We start from the raw sequence: 19,105 nt of genomic DNA, 5'->3' as shown, positions 1-19,105 counted from the left end.
TTGAAATTTTCTCACTACTCAACGTCAGTTGTATAATTATTATTACCGTTTTCTATTCATTTTAGAATTTCAGCAAGTTTTATTCAATTATCTTATTTCTTTCACTCCTATGGTACAGAGTATATTATTTTCATCGTGTATTGCATCTTCTTTTTAATATCAATGTATAATATCATTGCACAGGTATAATATGATTGTAAGATAATTATAATTTACAATAATTATAAATGAGGGAACACGTACGATTTCAAAATGAAAAGTTTGTTTATTTTAAAAAACGTTTTTGTATGTATAGAATAGAACGATATCAATAATGCTCCATGATTGCTATTCGTTATAATTTCGTATATTTCATAAAAAAAAAAAAAAACATTAAGAAAATTGAATAAACACTGTCGAAACCCTAATCTGTACGTGCATTTGTCTAAATATTTTTAGCACGTTAGAAAATTATATTTCTAGGGGATGATACATAATTTACGTTATACTCATATTGAGATATTGTGCAAGTTTTTATTAATTCTAAATTTAATACAAAACAGAAAATGTATTTCATTGTGATGTACTAATTTACATGTAATTTAGTCGCAGGCTAATTATCCTAATTCTTATCTCTAAACGAAAATTTAATACACGTATAAAATTGATTTAGAAATTCGCCTATGAAAGTACAAATTTTTTTCACATGTCCAAATACTCATACGTGTGTACTTATTAATATATATCATGTATATATGTATGCATCGATTTATCGATACCATCTTTGAAACGTTATTCCAATGTGTTAACGAAAGACTGAATGATCCAAACTTCTGTTTTTCGCCTTACTATCTACAAGACGCTACATAAATTGTCTAGGATTTTTATCTATCGAAGATAACTATACACATTCACAATTAATCTATTCATACATCGTTGACTGATTACTAACATGAATATTGACATGTTGTTATGAAGTTTTTTTTTCATACATTACACTGTAACGAACATTCTCAAGAATTGATAATATATAATCAAAGATATAAAAATATATAATCAAAATAATCGGCACCAATTTTTTAATGAGGAATTTTAACAGTAGGTTGGCGAGCAAGATTAGAAAGTTACTTGGTTTACGAAATTTGCCAATAATGATTAACTCAAAACTTGAACGATGTGTAAATAAACAAAGAAGAAAAGAAATTAAAACAAAACATCTATGATGGGGTTTATTATTAATTTATTAATCATAAATTTCCCACGTGGCAATTATAATAAACCCTGCAGCCCTTGCAGGTGTCACCCAGAATATTATACTAACGATTCTCAATCCTAGTTTATACAAATATCACAATATATCTAAATTATCTCGTGTGTATAAAATCAACGCAACTCATTCAACGGCGAAATATAATTGAAAAATATATGTTTAACAATATATTCATTTCACGAGATATAAACTGAAGGGTAAAATATTATGATTATAATAGTGCAAAGTTCTAAAACATGTGATAAAAACGTAACAACATTCTCTCTCTTTCTCCCTACATATTTTCCTAATTATAATGATTTGTGTTATGTTATTATTATTCATTTTGTACCCCTTTAGTTACTTCTCAAACAATTTTTTACACTCGTTACATTGCTTTGTACAAATATATGAATAGTAATAATAATAATCATAATAATAATAATAGTAATAGTAACGAATATAACTACAGGTACCGGTCGATATAAAGTTGTTCCAAGCAACTATTGCTTACTTCTAAATCAATTAATCGGTGTTTGTCTATTGAAATATGTGCAAATAAAGTGGTGTGAATTCAATGTAAAAAGTACAGGTCAAAGTACTACGAAAATATTAGCGTAAAATAATCGGATATTATTTAATCGTTTTAACAATGAACGATAGACATACCGCGGACCATATTTTTGCAGATTTATTCGTCCATAAACATTATTGTTATTGTTATTTTTATATTTTTTTCTCATCCACAAAGATAGTTGAGTACCAGATTCTATACGTTATTGTACTTAATACTAAAAATTACATGTATTACCATCTCACGAAGAATTTTTCATCAAGTTGGTCGTAATAATTTATTACAAATTTATTCTGCGATAAAACTCATTATATAAATGTAAAATATGTTTGTATAGCGGCAGTGCAGTGATGAGTGGTTCAGATTGTCTAAGATGAGATATAAATTAACAAAAAATTAGAACAAACTTATAAGAGTAATTGAAAATGAAGGTGAAGAAAATAAAAACATGCTTTATACAATAAGAATTAGTTGAGCTAATGGAAAATAATCGTTTTATTATAGAAGTTTTTATGGAAATTAACATGAAACGTGATCGTCAGATGATAGTTACGATTAGCTGTGATGTTCAAAATAATAATTTCTCTTATCTACAGACAAATTATTTACGAATAACAATACTTGCTGTTTCTCACTGCTCATAATTTTGATTTCGAGTATTTTTCGTAGTAGATATTTAATATTTGAAGTACGTTTCGTGAGAATCTTCCTAAGGAGATTTTCTGCTTTGATGTCAAAACCAGAAAATATACTTTCTGGTACATGTAAATAATGAACGAATCTTTTTGATACCATTTCGCATGAACATACAAATGGTCATAATTTATAATATGAACACGTGACTGCAGGTGTACCGAAATAATTCGCTACTCCATGGCTTTCATAAAATTATCACGTAATATTAATTTATCGTTCAAGTACCGTTTGATGCATGCAATTCCTAGCTGCACGTACTAACTGTGAGATGCCACAATGATATACCATCAACGGTTCATCATACAAATACATTTCATCAAATTCTGCATTCGGTGTGTAGTGTGTACTTAGAGAAATAAAATCAACAACGTTTATCGACTATAGTTTATCCAACGGCAAACACAAAATTCGAACGTTTTAATACTAGACACTTTCAACGTCTGAAAGCTCATTTAAATTATATCATGTTGTGTCTGTAAATGTTGTCTGAAAGTTAGTAGTAATGGTTGAAACGTAAGTAAATTCTTTCATTGTTGGATGTGCAAGGGATTTAAAAATCAAGAGAACGATGCGCTGCTACACTGCAGCCGATTCGTCCTCCCCAGCACTTTCAACAACAAGATAATGCTTCTTATCTTACTATCATAATGTCGTGAAAATTATCAATGGTTTTGAGAGTGTGCTCTTCTATTATTTAGATTTTTTTTGTTTATTTATTCATTTAGTTTATTTAATGTTTTTTATATTTAGTCCACTGTCAAGTGAACAGGTCATGTATATTTCGTTTTTAAAATCTACTATACAGAACCATCTTGTTAACCGTCAGGCAACACGTTCTATTTAATATAATAATAATATTTAAATAACAACAAATTTATAATATATACTTATCATACAAATCGTTGGAATACAACACGAGACAAATACCCTTGAAATCCAAAATTCACGAAAATGGCAAGAGCATGCGATCCATATTCGTGACGGAAATAACATCAAGCTGATGAGAATTCTTGTCAGAATTTTACAAATGTCTCCATTATCTGATAGAACTTGCAACAAAAATGGTACGCTTTTGGACTTGAAGAGTTTTTCGGTGTATGCCTGCGATGTGTAGTACGTGAATTTATTTTTTCTTTAGCCTCTGCAACAAATAATGAAATCGTGATAATCTCACAAACTTTCATCATTTGTTACATATTACTGATTACCAATCTATTTTCGTTAAGTTATGCTAACAACATAGTTGCAGACGTGTGTACATAACTAGACAAATTTTATTAATCGAGCTGCTAAGTTAAACAGAGGAAAAAAAAAATTAAAAGAAAGAAAGAAAAACACAGTCTTCGTCTTCTTGCTGCAACGTTGGTCTAGCAGGACTAGATTTACATGCGTGAGCCCTTCTGCTGTAGGACCTAAAATAGAATCGAACAACTCCAACTTATTATTTTTAATTTCATTTTATTTCATGTGTTTTTAAGGTAATTATAGGTGTGTTTAGATTCGTTTTAAAATACAAGAGGATTAAAACCATTTTTTTTTTTTATTCTATTATCATTCTTAATTATTTTTGATCGATTATGTTCTGCTATCTTAATGATACGTAGAATCATAGATAATCTCATTGATATCTATGCGATGAATATTGTGTATAATTATATGTATAATCAATGTGAGTATAAATATGATAAAGTAATATAATAACTGTTCTCAGTAGGAGAAAGCAAGGATACAACACTGAACTACTGGATAATCACATTAGAAATTACTGTAACCGAAGTTAATGTTTGTACCCATGTATCAACATGCCAGAGTAACCATGCAAGACGGGGTGATGATAGTAACCAAACCAACTTTACTGGGATGAAATAACTATTTATTTGGCGAATAGCATGCAATACAATGGTAACGAGGAGCAAAAATTGAACAAAATCAAAGTAAATCACATATAAACACTCCAAAGAACATGCATATATAGATCAGCCTTTTGATGAATATCCGATATTAAATCGAATTTAAATTACTTAATTTGAGACTCATTGAATTCACATTAAACAACATTAATTTCAGTCGCAAGATATCTACTGCCTCGGTAGTATGCTCGTTCAAGAATTATTTAAAACATCACCATTCTCATATTTGGATTATCTTTTGATTCGAGATACTGGAATTTGATAAATCAGAGCCAGAGATACGAAAATTCTTTTATTATAATTTTCCATTTTCTCAACTGATTGAAGTGAACGCGGAAATTTCATAATTTATATTAAATAATATGAAATCTAAATTTCCTCATTTTTACTTGAAAAAAAGTGCCTGAAAACACGTTACTACAAAAAATTTATAAATACACGATTACGAATGTGAAATTTATTAGGCAGAAATCGATGTTGTCAAATTTTCAAATTGATCCTGGTTCTATGAGGTGAAGAAAATTGGCGAAACAAATTACTTATATGTTCTACATATAACATGTTTAGAACCAGGTTTTAGTGTTTAAACATTACTATACAATGTTTGTTGAGGCATTATTCTTCCACGAAAGATTCGTAATTACCTGACGATAAGATTAATCTTGTAAGATCTATTAAAGCGAAAAGACTGAATAACACCGCGACAAAATTGGATAGAGCAACACCTGTCAACATTCATACTGGCTGCTCTAAATAATATATTGTACAAAAAATACCATACAATGTGTATACTAGTGAAAGTGTAAGAATTTTATGAACACGAAACACGTAAAATCACTATAATTTAGAGTAAAAAAATTAAAATAAATAATGAATACGGTAAACTATGCACATATGATTTTACTGTCACTGTTATTAAATCTTTGGTGAGTCTGTTTTTGATGTTCTTGATTCACATCCACTAGTATACAATGTCCGAGTTAAAAACTTCATCTAGCTAAAGCAAATTGCTCGATATGTTACTGAAAATCTTTGGATAATCGATATAATGATAAATACAATAAAAAATGATTGATACAATACTTCTACAATGTGCTACTAGTAAAACAAATACTGGCATGTCTATAAAAACTAAATACAAAGTCTCTCCTCACTTTTCTGGATGTGCAACGAAACTGTATTATATTTAGTATAAAAACCATTCATAATAAAATTAAAATTAACGAATTTTAAAATGTAGGAGATACTTGTACAAGTTCAAGTTTCAGGTTTTCCACCAATCAAATACACAGCCATACTCAGGCTCTTAGTAGAGAATGACATAATTCTATCGTATTCTGTTTTATATTTTTCTTTAATAAATTGGTCCACTAGATTAAAATACTATGGCAATTCAAAAAGCTCTCCAGAATATCCATTCGCAAAAACGGACTTCGATGGAAAATTGTACAAAGATTATGGAATGTAGAACCAGGCTTAATATCAATGCTGGTAATCAAGACATAAGGGTAGTGTGCAAGTACAAAAGAAACTGAAACACTTATTCCCGAATCATGAATCGTGACTGCTCTGAGTGGGGTGGGTATGTAGGATGTTTGTATAAGGTGTTAGTACCTTCACACGATCAGTCGCCTCTTGTTCCTTGCTGCTGATCTGGCTAGCTCCATACTCGCGACTAACGACGCACAGGAACTCCGCCTGATCCTCATTTCCATAATTATATTGGGATCCGATGTTGATGAGCTAAAGAGGGAGAAAATACGTGGCAAATCATTGCAATTATTATGTTCATTAGCGTTAAAAATATATCGGGGGAACGTAATACATGAAAAAAAAAACCACTAGGCCGCTGGATTGAACTAATACAGTCGAGTTGTTTAAGGGAATATTCCTTCATTGAAATTTTACTTGGCTAAGTATACTTTTACTCTACGAACTTTTGTTCGAGACAATTTATAAGTGGAACAGTATATCCAATTCCTCTTTAAGCTAAACAAGCAATTCGTACCTGTTCAAATTTCCACCCATCAGACATTGTAGAAACCATCTGCGTCAGCTCATCCTCGTGACACTGCAACACCCTGTATACATACTTCTTAGAGTCGCGCATCGGCCGTGTGTCCCTGAGGATAATTCGTTCCTTAACCAATCTAATGAGCTCGGTAATATTGTAGAATTCAGCCTCCTCTAGGACTCCTTCCTCGGCCAGGTCCTTGTTGATAACTAGCTTACCATGACGCAGGTAATTTAGAACTGGACTAAAATAAGTTGGATCTCGATCGATCAAATACGCCCCGGTTTCATCCTGTCGATGTAAAACAAAGAAAAAAGCAAATCAGAATTTTTAGAGGGTATATATGCTCACGAGGTGGGAACTCGACGCTCGAGACGAGACTCCACAGTTTCGTGCTGAGTCGTGTGTTAGCGCACGGTTTTAAAAGTCCCGGTTCTTTTAGAGTGTAAACTAACCCTATCCGAGATGAGATCCGAGTCCTCCTGACACAGCCGATAGAGAAACGAGTTCGGATCTCTAGCCAGCGTCGTTTTTGCCGTCAAGAAATACGTCCCACCGACATTCAATTTCACCCACTGATTGTTACACCGTTTCGGAAGGTTATTTTCCGTCACTCCGTCGTGGGAGTTTGTATCGCCAAACTCCGCCATCTTCGTTTTGACACAACATTGTCTCTCCATTTCCGATCAGCGTTAACATGGATCCGGAAAACGTACGCACAACTGCTTTGAACAATCGAAAAACTAAACAATTATGATCCACGATAAAGGGTTGCACGCGTAAGAATTCTTGCGAACAGATCTCAGTTGGCATATTTTAAAATTTACATTCATATTTTTCGATCGTAGGTAAACAATGAATCCCGAAACAGAAACAGATTTGATCAGCGTTGTTCGGGGTCGAGACCTTATATAAATCCAACCATCTTTCCTGCGCTACCGGCAGTCATTGCGATGGTCTTGTGACGAGGAGATGCTTGATGCTTGTCGGCTGGGTTTGAGCACTCAGGCTTAGGATGCCGGTGAAAGTAGATGTGGTGCCACCGCCGCCTGCTAATTCGAAGCAACCTGGAGTCACAAAGTCTCTCCTCTACAACGGCTCGAGATTTCAAGGCTCGCAAAAATCGAAAGGAAATAGTTACGACGTCGAGGTTATTTTGCAGGTTAGTTGTGCTACTCGTGTTGCGGATTAATTACGCCTTAACATTGCGAATCCGTTGAACACCTCTCGGTGTCTTCCTGGGTGCCAATTCTCCAGACAACCGAGCCACGTTGGTTTTTGACACTTTACTCAGTCGCGTTTGAACGTGGTATCAAGTACGCGGATTTTCGGTTCAACGAATGTTAATGTCATTTCCAATTATCCACGCTGATCCGTGTTTATCACGTTTTCGTTTATAGGTTAATTAGCTACAATATTGTACCAAATATAATGCTAGCTCTCAGCTAACGAATCTCAAATTACACTGGGCTTAATGTTGTCGAGTAATTTTCTCATCGTTGATCTTGTTTCAGCATGTCGACGAAGAAAACAGCTACTTATGCGGGTACCTCAAAATCAAAGGGTTAACTGAAGAGTACCCTACATTGACGACGTTCTTCGATGGTGAAATCATATCGAAGAAGTATCCTTTTCTCACTCGAAAATGGGACGCTAACGAGGATGTTGACAAGAAACATTGGGTTTGTTCTTAGCTTTTTGAATAAGTTTTAAATACAGATTCTTGTTATTATAATACTTTTCATAATTTACCTGGTAGGGCAAAATTGTACCATCAAGAGTTCAAAATTTATTGGAACAAGGCTCGCGGTGTACTACATTGTCTATCTATTTCTTCCTCCCAAAGTTGTAATCTTCGTCATGCAAGTTTAAGATAATCAAAGTTGTTTTTTTAGTAATTAGTTTATCTGGCGACATAATTATATCTGCGATATCCCCACAATTTCATGAGACGGAATTAGTTTTGCTTATCTTTTTCCGTGATAAGTATGTGTGTGTATTTCATTTATTGAATTCATATGTGAATTTCATGATAGTTAAGCCAGATATACCATTGAAGCTGGTAAAAGATACAATTGAATTGACCAGAAATGAGACTCCGATATTTTGAAAAAAATTGTTTTTTCTCTTCTATCTTTGTTGAATTGATTACCATATTGTTTTGAATATAAGTAGAGGGTTTTGGTGCTAGATATAACATAAGAAACTTATACCCTACATGCATGTGAGATGCCCTCACATGTAGATTTAAAAAATGTTTACTGAAATAACTCCTTGAAATACAAGTCGACTTGTATTTATGAAAATATTGTTTGGAACGATTTGCACATAGAGTTCTGCTGGGAATATCATTTTCTAAAACGAATTTATACTCTATATGAGGTTTTTGATTCGAAAAATGAAATGACCACTGTCTTACATATTCTCCTGATTCATGTTAGCTTCATTTTTTTTTACCCCTTAATGTATTCCTATAATTTCTAAGGCGATATGGAGAGTAAAAATAGTGATTTTTATTATTACAGAGCAAATTCGAGTCTTTCTGTCAGTACGCCAAGACTTTCAACTCTGATACCTTTGACTATGAAGCGCTTAAAGGGACAGACTTCGTGTTTATGAGATGGAAGGAGCACTTTTTGGTACCCGATCACACGATCACAGACATTAATGGTGCTTCCTTTGCTGGATTTTATTACATCTGCTTCCAGAAATCTGCTGCATCAATCGAGGGCTATTATTACCATCGCAGCTCTGAATGGTTCGTACATGCTGGTGTTTGCACGTGTATTACTCTGGTATATGATAAAATATTCATTAAGACACAAAGTCCATGATATTGTTTAATATCTGCTGGTCTATTATTGTTTGTAGGTTCCAGTCACTGAATCTGCGACATGTTCCCGAACACAGTATACAAATTTATGAATTCAGGTGAAAGTAATGCCAGCTTCTCAGCCCAAGTTGCCCTTCTGAATCCCTTCCCTATGGCATAACGATCTCATAATCCAAATCCAGAAATTGACATATACCCTTGTCTTGACAAATTTGTATATTAATTTTATAAACTCGAGGCTGAGAAAATTGGCAAATTGGATTATCATTTTATTAGCAACGTGTAAGTCTGTAACGATACTGGTGAATAAAACAAAGCGCTTGTTTTAAGTTTGTATGAAAACAAACGGTAAGAGTCGAGCTGATTGTTATTTATTGTGGAACGGTAGAGGAACAGAGTGCCTCGACGAGTGATACGCTTGCTTATTAATGATTAATTATACAAGTATTCATTGTAAGGTGTTTTAAAATCGAAATAAATCAATTGATGGCTTTTATCAATTAAACGAATTGCATCATCAAATTCTTTTCGTACTGTTACATATGTGCTTGCAGTCAATGTCTCAGGAGCATGCATATTTGTTTTCTCAAATTCTAAAATAATAGTGGAATTCAAAGGTTGTATTTTGCCCTTTGCAAAGAGAAAAAAAGAAGAGAAGAAGAAAATTTCTAGAGTTAGTGATTTTGTCACAAAATTTTTGTTATTATTTGTTTTGATACCATGCTTTATTTTACGTTTGTACATTTACAGTTTACATGTAAAACAGTTTATTATCTTACAAGATTCAAGTCTTAAGGCTAAGGACAGAGATTTTAAATTCGGTGTTATTTATATACCGTTTTAACTTCTGCGCGATACAAATGATCAGAGATCGCACTTTTTCTCAGTGTTTTTTTTTTTTTGCGATTCTCTTTTCCAAATTTGTCATATTTGAGCTAACGAAGTTATGAATCGCAACAACTCTGAAAACTGTACCGTAATTTTCAAAAAATTCATTACTTTATGGTTAGGTATGTATGTAAATTATAACAATTGGCAAATTAGTGCTATAAATATTACCTAATTTGTTTTATAAGTTTTATTTTTTTTAAAACCCACTGTCGTTATAATATTGAAAAAATAATATTATAAATTTTATAGCAATTTATGGCATTTAAGCAAAAAACAAAGAATTCTTGGAAGTTCGCTTCGATGTAAATTTATCTAGCTGCTTATAGATCTGATTAGACATGTAAACTTAATTTACAGAAATTATATAGAATAGACTTTACATAAAAACAAAAAAAAACAAAAAAAACTGTGTTTCAAATGCAAAATACAAATTTCTTTTAAATTTGAAATAATTTTGAGACACATGCAATGTTATGATTCCTACACTTACTGGAAGCAATACTTATGTCCTGTAACACGCAAAAAGTTTTATGAAAATAACGACGGCCCAGTTTCACAAATAACGGTATATTTGTGTTTTACCTCTGTACTATTAGGTATAAAGTTTAATGAATTGTGATACCAGAGGTCTTAGGTCTCTCTGTAACACATATTATGACTAGTTGGTAATTGCATTATGTGATTATTATTCATGTCCCAGTTAAATGTATAAGCAGTTACCTAAATATTGGTGGTGCGTGTAAGGTGTAGTCAAAACTTTTCTATGATCTTATTGGTCAACTATAATATAATATGTAAACTAATTACTGTAAACGTCAGATCAATAAATGTTTTGGAATTGTAAACCCTTAACGGTACTACGTCACTGCTAAAACAGTTTCACAAAAAAATCAACGTATCAATCGATTTTATCCTCGCATACGATTAATGACGACTCAATTTCAATACAATCAATGAAGTTAGTAATGCTATTGTAACAAAATACCAGGGAAGAAATGGATATTGTACAATTTTATAATTATTTTCACCGAGATTGAACTTCAACCTTATCTATGAGTTTGATAAATTCGCCTGGAATTTTTAACTTTTGGGCATTACCAGATGCCACCAGGCTTAGAAATTGGTAATATCCATGTGAGAATTAGCATAACGTGTATACATGTACTAATGTACATAAATACACGATACAAGGATAAACTGGTTTGGGACACATTATAAACATTCTATACAACTCAGACAGAGTATAGAATTTATAGAATTGAAGAAAATTATACGAATTGAAAAATATACGACTTTTGGCTATTTTATTGAAGATTCGATTTTATTATACCGATCGAACATTTCTCAGAGCAATGTATGTATAAACATAAAAATATAAGGACAATAATCTAGGTGACTATTTGCCCAAAATATGTCACAAGCACATTGAGGTAAAATGAGACGGACTGTATTTATTGCATTTCTACGCACTAACACTGTTGTCTTATCAAATCACTTGTTAGATAAATGCGACAATAACAATGTTACAGATTATAATTGATATATGTAATACATATATATATATATATATACCCATATTACCAACAAATTTACGAAAGCATCAAATCTGGCAGGCAAAGTTTGGCAATAGTCTGTGCCGGTACATTTAAATTTACATAGTGGAACTACGTGTCCTACATCCTGACGCTTGTTATACCAGACCAATCACTTAAAACATGAATTGACTGGTGTAGATTCTCTAATTGTTTTCTCGGATACTTTTGTGCACTTGGTTCTGAGCTCGCATTTTGTTGGTTTTAATCTCTTGTGCTTGATTCTGCTGCTACATCTAGTTCTCTTTTTATGCAGCTCTATATTCTTGTGATTTTTTGTAGTCTTGCATGCTGTGGTACCCGGCTGTGTGTTGTATGAATATTTCAGTCTTTAATGACAACTGTAACCCAAGACCGATGAGAAACTTGACAAATAAATTATGAATCAACTTACTATTTCACATTTTAGAATTCTAGAACAAATCTGGCATAATGAGAGTGAAGGATCAGATGTAGCGCAGACATTCCCATTCAGTGTAGCTTCGAAACCCAGAAACTTAGTATCGAACTCTATCTTGGTCTTGATCAAGTCTGTAAACGACTCCTGAGCTTTGGTCAGAATGCTGTTAAAACTTCTTCTACCCCTCCGGGCAACGGCAGGGTTTTCTTCTGAGACCGAGTAATCGGAAGGTAAATTTTTCCCGTCATTCTCCAGACTAGAGTCCGGACACTGATTTTGAGCGTTGCAGGTTTGCTTAGTGACTAGAGTTGGCTGTTCCCCGCGAACCAGAGCTATTAAAATGAACCAAATGTCCATTGGCAAGTCAGTGGCGAACTCTCAGTTCTTTTTTACTTACCTACAAAATTTTTCAAGTGATCAGTAAACGTGTTGTTATACTTCAGAACCCCTTGGAATGCATCATCTAAAGTTTTATCAGTGAAATAAGTTCGTGCTAAGACTGATTGCTCCCAAGGCTTATTATCGCTTGGCTTTGTATCTAATATCCTCCACTGTGCTTGAGATATTTTTGCTTGCCACTCTACGGCACAATCTTCTAATTTCTGGTTCGTCGAACTCGCTAGCTCAATCACTTCTTTCAATTGCTGATGTATCGGGCTGTGATCTCCTTCTTGGTTTACTATGCAAGGTCCGTCACCTGCAACTCCCAGTTCTCTGGCAGACATTTTGAGTGTTTATATTTTCTCAAAAATAAACCCGCATTTGAAGTGTCACATAAATTTTTTTTCGCGATCATAAGACTGCGATTCGCTTTACTGTTACAGAAATGAATTGAAAATGGTTAAGTATGAAATTCCTGAAATAATTAGACTCTGGCGAAACAAGATTCTCACGAAATTGCGATAATCGATTGTTTTTCAGAGAGCAAATTTTTTCGTGACTTCTAGTGAAAAGCAATTTGGGATAAGGGTAAAAGAGGCAATTTTTTTTGTAGTCGAAAAGTTTTTTTTCTTTTAATCGTTATAGATAATTATACAATATCGTTTATAGCTAATATAATTTGTGGACAAAGAGCTGTATTGATTGCTTTTGAGTGATAAAATGATATTTTGTATGTGCTATTTGATTTTTCGGTTTTTTCTTCACTTTTCAATTTACAAGCAATACAAGTGTTAACATGTTTTCTTTTCTTGTTATACCGCTAATACTTTTTGTGAGTCAAATATGTAATAAGGACTCGCCCTGTAATACATTTTCAAGACTAAAAACACACTGATGCTATCTAAACATTAACAACAAATTTCTAACAGTAGGTGTCAAACGATGAATGACTTTGGTGGAATTTGTTGAAAACATATTCATTTACATGCGTTAATGCATAACTATAAATTCGGATAATTTGATTTAACAGTATCTAAGACGTATACATTGACTTGAACTTAATGTAAACGGTACATGATGGAGGAAATCGTCGATTTGAATGATAAGATTGAGGAGGTGTGTCGTATTGAAAGGATGAAAAATGTTGAATGAATTCATATTAGTTATAGATGCATCAAACAAGTGTTTATAAGAAAAATACTGATACCAATATGTAGTTGTTTTCAATTAAATCTCAGCAAGTACTATTGAAAAACTGCAAGAAGATTTATATTACATTTCTTATCTCAAATGGACGTCCATTTTCATGCCTATTGTTGACATCTAATACATTGGCAGCGTCAACTTAATAAAATTCGTACATAATTCGAATCATTCACATTTAGTTACATCATTATACTTAATATATTGCTTTGCTTATTCTATTATACAAGATTTTTGCTACAAAAAATCTAATCGATTCTATATTTTACACTGCAACGACAAAAAACACATACTTAAATACATTTCCTGATCCATTCTTCGACTTCCATAACTTAAAAAAAATTCGTTTGTTTTTTTCTTTCATTTCACAGCAGTGAATGACAGTCAATGGCAATAGCCAAATTCTGACTCTACTGAACTCCGACTAAGAACAATATATCGTAAGTACAAAATCCAAAATGAATATTAGAAAATTGTCAATTGTTTTCTCTTTTTGTTCTCATCTCTTTTCCCTAGCTACTAACGATCCTGTAAGGTTTTTTGGTACAAACTCTGTGCTATATCTCTGGGGTTATTTTTTTTCTCCCCCCGTTATACCACAGAATATAATATATAAAATAATATTAAATTTCGACGCATTAACGTATAAACAACGTATGGTACACTTCCTTCACACTCCTCCGATCATCGCTACCTGCACAATTATGCTCATTACTTATATTATACAACATGTCTACCCGAGACTATCTTAATTCTACCCTCAGGATATTTCACATGAGTTACGACCCACACAATTTGTGCGAGAATCAGCTATGCTGCCTGGTGAACTGCCTGGTGTTGAGAGTCCGTTATGACTGGCACCAACGAATCGTAACTTCCGGTGATGAGATCCAAGACTCTTGCTGGAGCTCATCGACCGATTTCCATTGTAACGAAGTTGCGACGTTGTCGTCATTGCATATGATTTCAAATGTGATTTTATTGAGGTAGGCAACGGAAGCTGATCTATTCCGTAAACTGTCGTACGAGCTACTATGGCACGGCAAGCGAGTTCTTGAAGACTCAGAACTAAAATTGTTGACAAAACATTTCAAATTGTAGCGAACATTATTCCAAATATATTATTCGGTGTTATGGTTTTATACCAAGCAGGAGAAAGTTACCTTTGTTCGATCGCCACAGTCTCTCCATACCATTCCTATGAAGAGCCATCCTAGAAAGCTCCGAGAAACTTTCACGAATGTTAAAGTCACATAGGGGAGAAACTTCAAAGAATGCCATACGATTTTTTGCTGCGTAGGCTTCAGCCTCACGTTCTCCTATCTGCCTTCTGAAAGCAAGATGGAGACGGTTGCCAACCAAGACCTTCGGCACGCCTGGTGCATGCTATAATGAGAATCGTTATCTAGCAGGTAATAAAGTACCAAAGTAAGTAAAATATCAGTAATATATACTCCAAGATTTGTTCTAGCCATTAATTCGATCAGGGATGTATAGGGTGTAGGATTTCTCATGCCAAAATCACAGATATTGCAAATTTAATACAAGAAAATCCGCTCAATGTTGTTTCTTGAATTACAGTGTCGTAATTATTTGGTTCGATCTTCTGTTTACTAGACCAAACGCCAAATACATCGCCAAGGTATAAGGATTATTGATAATTCTCTACTCACCTCTTCCACCTCTTTGAGCCATCGATCGATGCCATCAAACGACCATTTATTAGTGATATCGTAGACAAGAAGAATTCCCTGAGCCCCTCGAGAGTAGGATCTTATGATAGTGCAGAATCTGCCTTGACCAGACGTATCCCAAAGCTGAAGTTTGACTCGTTTACCATCGAGGAGTATCGTCGTAGTCTTGTAGGCTAGAAATACGCAAATAATATAATTGGAACTCTGCTAATAGCAGACACAAATGACAGGGGTTTAAAATATCGAGACGACACAAGTGCAGTGCTTTTGGTATAAGAAAAACGAAAACATTACGTACGATGCAGAATGTGTATGTATGCATATATATATATATATATATGTATACGTATATATCGCATGTATGTGTGTATGTATGTATATATATATACATCGTACATTGCTTACCGCTGCCACTGCAAAAAGGAGATTCAGCGGCACCGTCTTCGAGACCGCTGAGAATTTCTTGTTTTCCAACGTCACTGTCACCCACTAATAGAAACTTCAGAAGGTAATCGTACTGTTTTTCTTGTCGAGGTTTCGTACTGGCTTCTCCCGCAGCCATAATATCCCCGATTCACAAATATTACGCATACTGCACACGACCCTTTAAGCGGTCGTCCCCGGATTTATCTTTTAGTAGTGAAACGAACGCGAGAGGCTTGTCGAATAACGATACCGATTTTCCATAAGCCGATAGGAAAATTTTCGGTTTTTGGTTATTCCGCGCACATCTCCGTTCTACGATTCAACCGAAATCATAACAAAACAACAGACAACACGGGCTCAAGTGTCGGGGCTTTAGCAGAAGCTGTTCACCATATGCCAGACTGCCGGACCCGCGAATATTGGGTTGCAGTCACGGCGGTTGGAATGGCCGATAAAAAAAAGGGAAGAAGACAAAGAATACATGAAAATTCTTGAGTTGCTTCTATCTGTTCGCAACTGTACTTGGAGATTTTCCAAGGAATTCAAAATATTGCGATGATATTTGGTAAGACATTTGCAATTTCATTCTTTATTTGTATGCTCTTTTGGTTCGACCGTTGATCTCACGTCGCGTTGCGCGCACGATTTGAGTGTGAATATTTTGAATGAGCATATTTTCGACGACTGGTGTTATTCTGATTGGTAGCGAACGTTTTATTCTACAAAATGCTCATTTTTCAAGAATTTTTGGAACGCCAACGTTACTAAAATACTTCCTGATATTACCGACGGCGTGGACTGAAAATCACTGAGTCGGTAATGTCGAAAAACTTTCTTACCTTGATAATTTGCACCTGATTACACGCAACTCGCCGATCACACCGACGAGCCTGAGAGAGTTTACGCTCGCCTTATTCATATATGCACGTTCCCCAAAAGTTGATATATATGCACCGCTAGTCCACCAGTAATTATTAAAATATTATACATAATAATCGGGTAAGTCTTTCTAACGACCGTGCGTACGGTGAGCTTATAGCCTCAGGCTCAGTTCGGCTAATTAGGTAGATATTGAGGACGCCTCATGGGTTTAACTCAACAGAAGCTCGAGGAATGTAGAATTGACAATAATATAATTAGAATTCACATCTGCAATAAATTATAGTGATTTTTTTTAACATTACTTCTTTCGATATCATGATATTGCATCCGGTTGATGATTGTACTTATTGTTAAACGTTTTGGTACCTACATATATATATGTATATATATAATGAACGAAAAAGTCAGTCCCAGCGAAGGAAAGAAATTTGTACCGAAAAACGTCTGAAATCGATAATTATTGATAGGCTGGTCGAGCAGTAAATTCAATTCTCACATCAAATCGAGAGAAAATAAGCTGATTTTTGGAGAGTTCCTGGGAATTAATCATCCAAAGTAACACACTCTGAGAAAGCCTTGAACAAATTACAGCTGAAAATTGGTATTCTGACCCGCTTCTTCACGAGGCATTCCTTCATTTCTGTTAATTCAATTTTCTATTTCTACAACTCGAGATGTTCTGTATAGGTTCATCAAAGATAACTATATCACCATGATTGTACCCAAATAGATCATCTCATTAAGGCATTATTGTACAATACCGGTGCGACGATCTTACCCAATCTTGTTTCACTAGTCGGTGATCAACAATGCAGTAAATTTTGAGCATCCAAAGTTTCCCAACTATTTATTCGTGCTGCAACAATATCAATTGTTATTATTTGTTATTCATTTTGCTTCGACCACTACAATGGCTTTCACTACGGTAAGGCTGTGCTCTGTATCATGAATCGGTAACCGACGTGCACTTACCATCCAGTTACATCAATAATTACATTGAGAAACTTACTATGTTCCAGAGAGCGCTACTAACAATAAATTGATGAGACGACAACCGCTTTCCCGGGCCCCTTTTTACCGCGAGTGCGTTTCGGTGGCATTAATTTAAACCATTAGTGTCATTCAATTTCAAATTCATCGCTGTATTACAAGACGAAGGGTCAATGCTGGTTCAAAAGAGTGTTTTAAATCCACAAACACCTAGTAAAAACGATTATGAGAGAAAATACCTTGTTGCGAGCATGAATAAAAACAGAAATCATAACGAAACATAAATCTAACAATAAGAACCGAGAACCTGATCCCCACAAAAGCAATTGGAAAATGAAGCAATCCCGTTCATTCGGTGCATCTCGGCAACGAGTAATTCTCCGTCCTAGAGGCAGGTCACTCCTGAAAGACCCGTTCAGCAATCGTAGACCTAGAACACCACGGACGTGACAGGAAAACCGGTTTTTCTCGGTAGTCAAGTGTCAGCCGGTTGAGCGTTATTCCGGTCGTCACTCTACGTACAGAGAATAATCGTCATGACTTGCCGTGCACTTATCTCACACTTCGGAGTGTTTCAAGTCTCGACGAAGTTCGTCGACGAACGATTCACTCCAGGGTGCTGCCTACGCTTGGCCGATTGTCTCGAGGCGATACTGAAGAAGATATGTGTATAAGGGGAACGCAGAGCGAAAGAGGTATAGAGCGGTCGCAGAGAGAGAGCGGAGCCGCCGTTCGGAGTGGGGCGGAAAGATAACGAGAGAGGAGGGGGAGTTCAGCCGGCACTACGCGCACCTTTTCAGTGCCTGGCCGCCGTTTGGTCCGTTCTAGCTTTGCGTCAGTTCTCCAACGGTCAACAGGTGTTATTTGTTTCTTTTTTTAATCCCGTGTCGTTTTTCCCCTCTATTTCGCTTGCCGGGTGAGTCGCGGACAGTGCGGTATCACAACACCGCGTGAGTGGTCTATTATCCTGCAGTTTCATCGAAACCCCGTCGGTCATTTTTTACACCGTGTATATCGTAGACAGACGATAGAATCGTTAAAATCGTGGACAAGAAACTCGTCCGCTATTCTAATTCCGCAAGGTTTAAACAAACAAACTTTCTCCACGGAATAATATGATGACGGAAACGTCGGTGACTGTGATTCCTGACCATAATGCTGGCGCTGGTGCGCGGCAGGTGCCCACCGTGAAAACGGACCCGGGACAGCCGGGAAGTCTCTTCGGGGGAATCAGGTTGAACGTGCCCTACTTCCGAACCATCCCCGGCATCGTGAAGCTCGTTCAACTGGTGAGTCTTCCTGTTGAAGTAATCTACCATATACGCCCCGTTTGTTTTATCTCCTCGGTAATTCCCGGGGAATTTCTTCGGCAGCCGCCCCAATCAGTTCGA

General features: G+C 35.0%; 4 protein-coding genes across 5 annotated transcripts; 1 reads left to right on the top strand and 3 right to left on the bottom strand.

Annotated features, from left to right (window-relative positions):
• Nucleotides 1–1,577: 1,577 nt before the first annotated feature.
• LOC124405767 (BTB/POZ domain-containing protein KCTD5) lies at nt 1,578–7,102 on the bottom strand. Its single transcript, XM_046880942.1, has 4 exons — nt 6,878–7,102; nt 6,417–6,713; nt 6,023–6,151; nt 1,578–3,910 (listed from the first exon to the last, which is right to left on the bottom strand). Exons 1-4 carry the CDS (start codon nt 7,100–7,102, stop codon nt 3,881–3,883), a joined length of 681 nt encoding a protein of 226 aa, XP_046736898.1. The 3' UTR covers nt 1,578–3,880.
• Nucleotides 7,103–7,367: 265 nt separating this feature from the next.
• LOC124405768 (glucose-induced degradation protein 4 homolog) lies at nt 7,368–10,058 on the top strand. The gene is made up of 4 exons (XM_046880943.1): nt 7,368–7,584; nt 7,937–8,104; nt 8,948–9,180; nt 9,294–10,058. Exons 1-4 carry the CDS (start codon nt 7,438–7,440, stop codon nt 9,355–9,357), a joined length of 612 nt encoding a protein of 203 aa, XP_046736899.1. The 5' UTR covers nt 7,368–7,437; the 3' UTR covers nt 9,358–10,058.
• A 1,438-nt stretch (nt 10,059–11,496) lies between these two features.
• LOC124405766 lies at nt 11,497–13,079 on the bottom strand. Its single transcript, XM_046880941.1, has 3 exons — nt 12,536–13,079; nt 12,133–12,470; nt 11,497–12,042 (listed from the first exon to the last, which is right to left on the bottom strand). The coding sequence occupies exons 1-3, from the start codon at nt 12,861–12,863 to the stop codon at nt 11,851–11,853; spliced, it is 858 nt and encodes a 285-aa protein (XP_046736897.1). The 5' UTR covers nt 12,864–13,079; the 3' UTR covers nt 11,497–11,850.
• A 1,005-nt stretch (nt 13,080–14,084) lies between these two features.
• On the bottom strand, nt 14,085–16,242 carry LOC124405765 (ras-related protein Rab-40C). Of its 2 annotated transcripts, none has more exons than XM_046880938.1 (4): nt 15,813–16,242; nt 15,396–15,589; nt 14,886–15,108; nt 14,085–14,790 (listed from the first exon to the last, which is right to left on the bottom strand). In XM_046880938.1, the coding sequence occupies exons 1-4, from the start codon at nt 15,976–15,978 to the stop codon at nt 14,483–14,485; spliced, it is 891 nt and encodes a 296-aa protein (XP_046736894.1). In that variant the 5' UTR covers nt 15,979–16,242; the 3' UTR covers nt 14,085–14,482. The 2 variants fall into 2 exon arrangements, with proteins under 2 accessions (XP_046736894.1, XP_046736895.1); XM_046880939.1 differs by having other exon boundaries at nt 15,822–16,238.
• Nucleotides 16,243–19,105: the final 2,863 nt, after the last annotated feature.

Source organism: Diprion similis, chromosome 4 (assembly GCF_021155765.1).
Source record: "Diprion similis isolate iyDipSimi1 chromosome 4, iyDipSimi1.1, whole genome shotgun sequence".
NCBI lineage: Eukaryota > Metazoa > Arthropoda > Insecta > Hymenoptera > Diprionidae > Diprion > Diprion similis.
The sequence above is the reverse complement of the archived record's forward strand: the minus strand, read 5'-3'. Positions and strand labels throughout refer to the sequence as shown.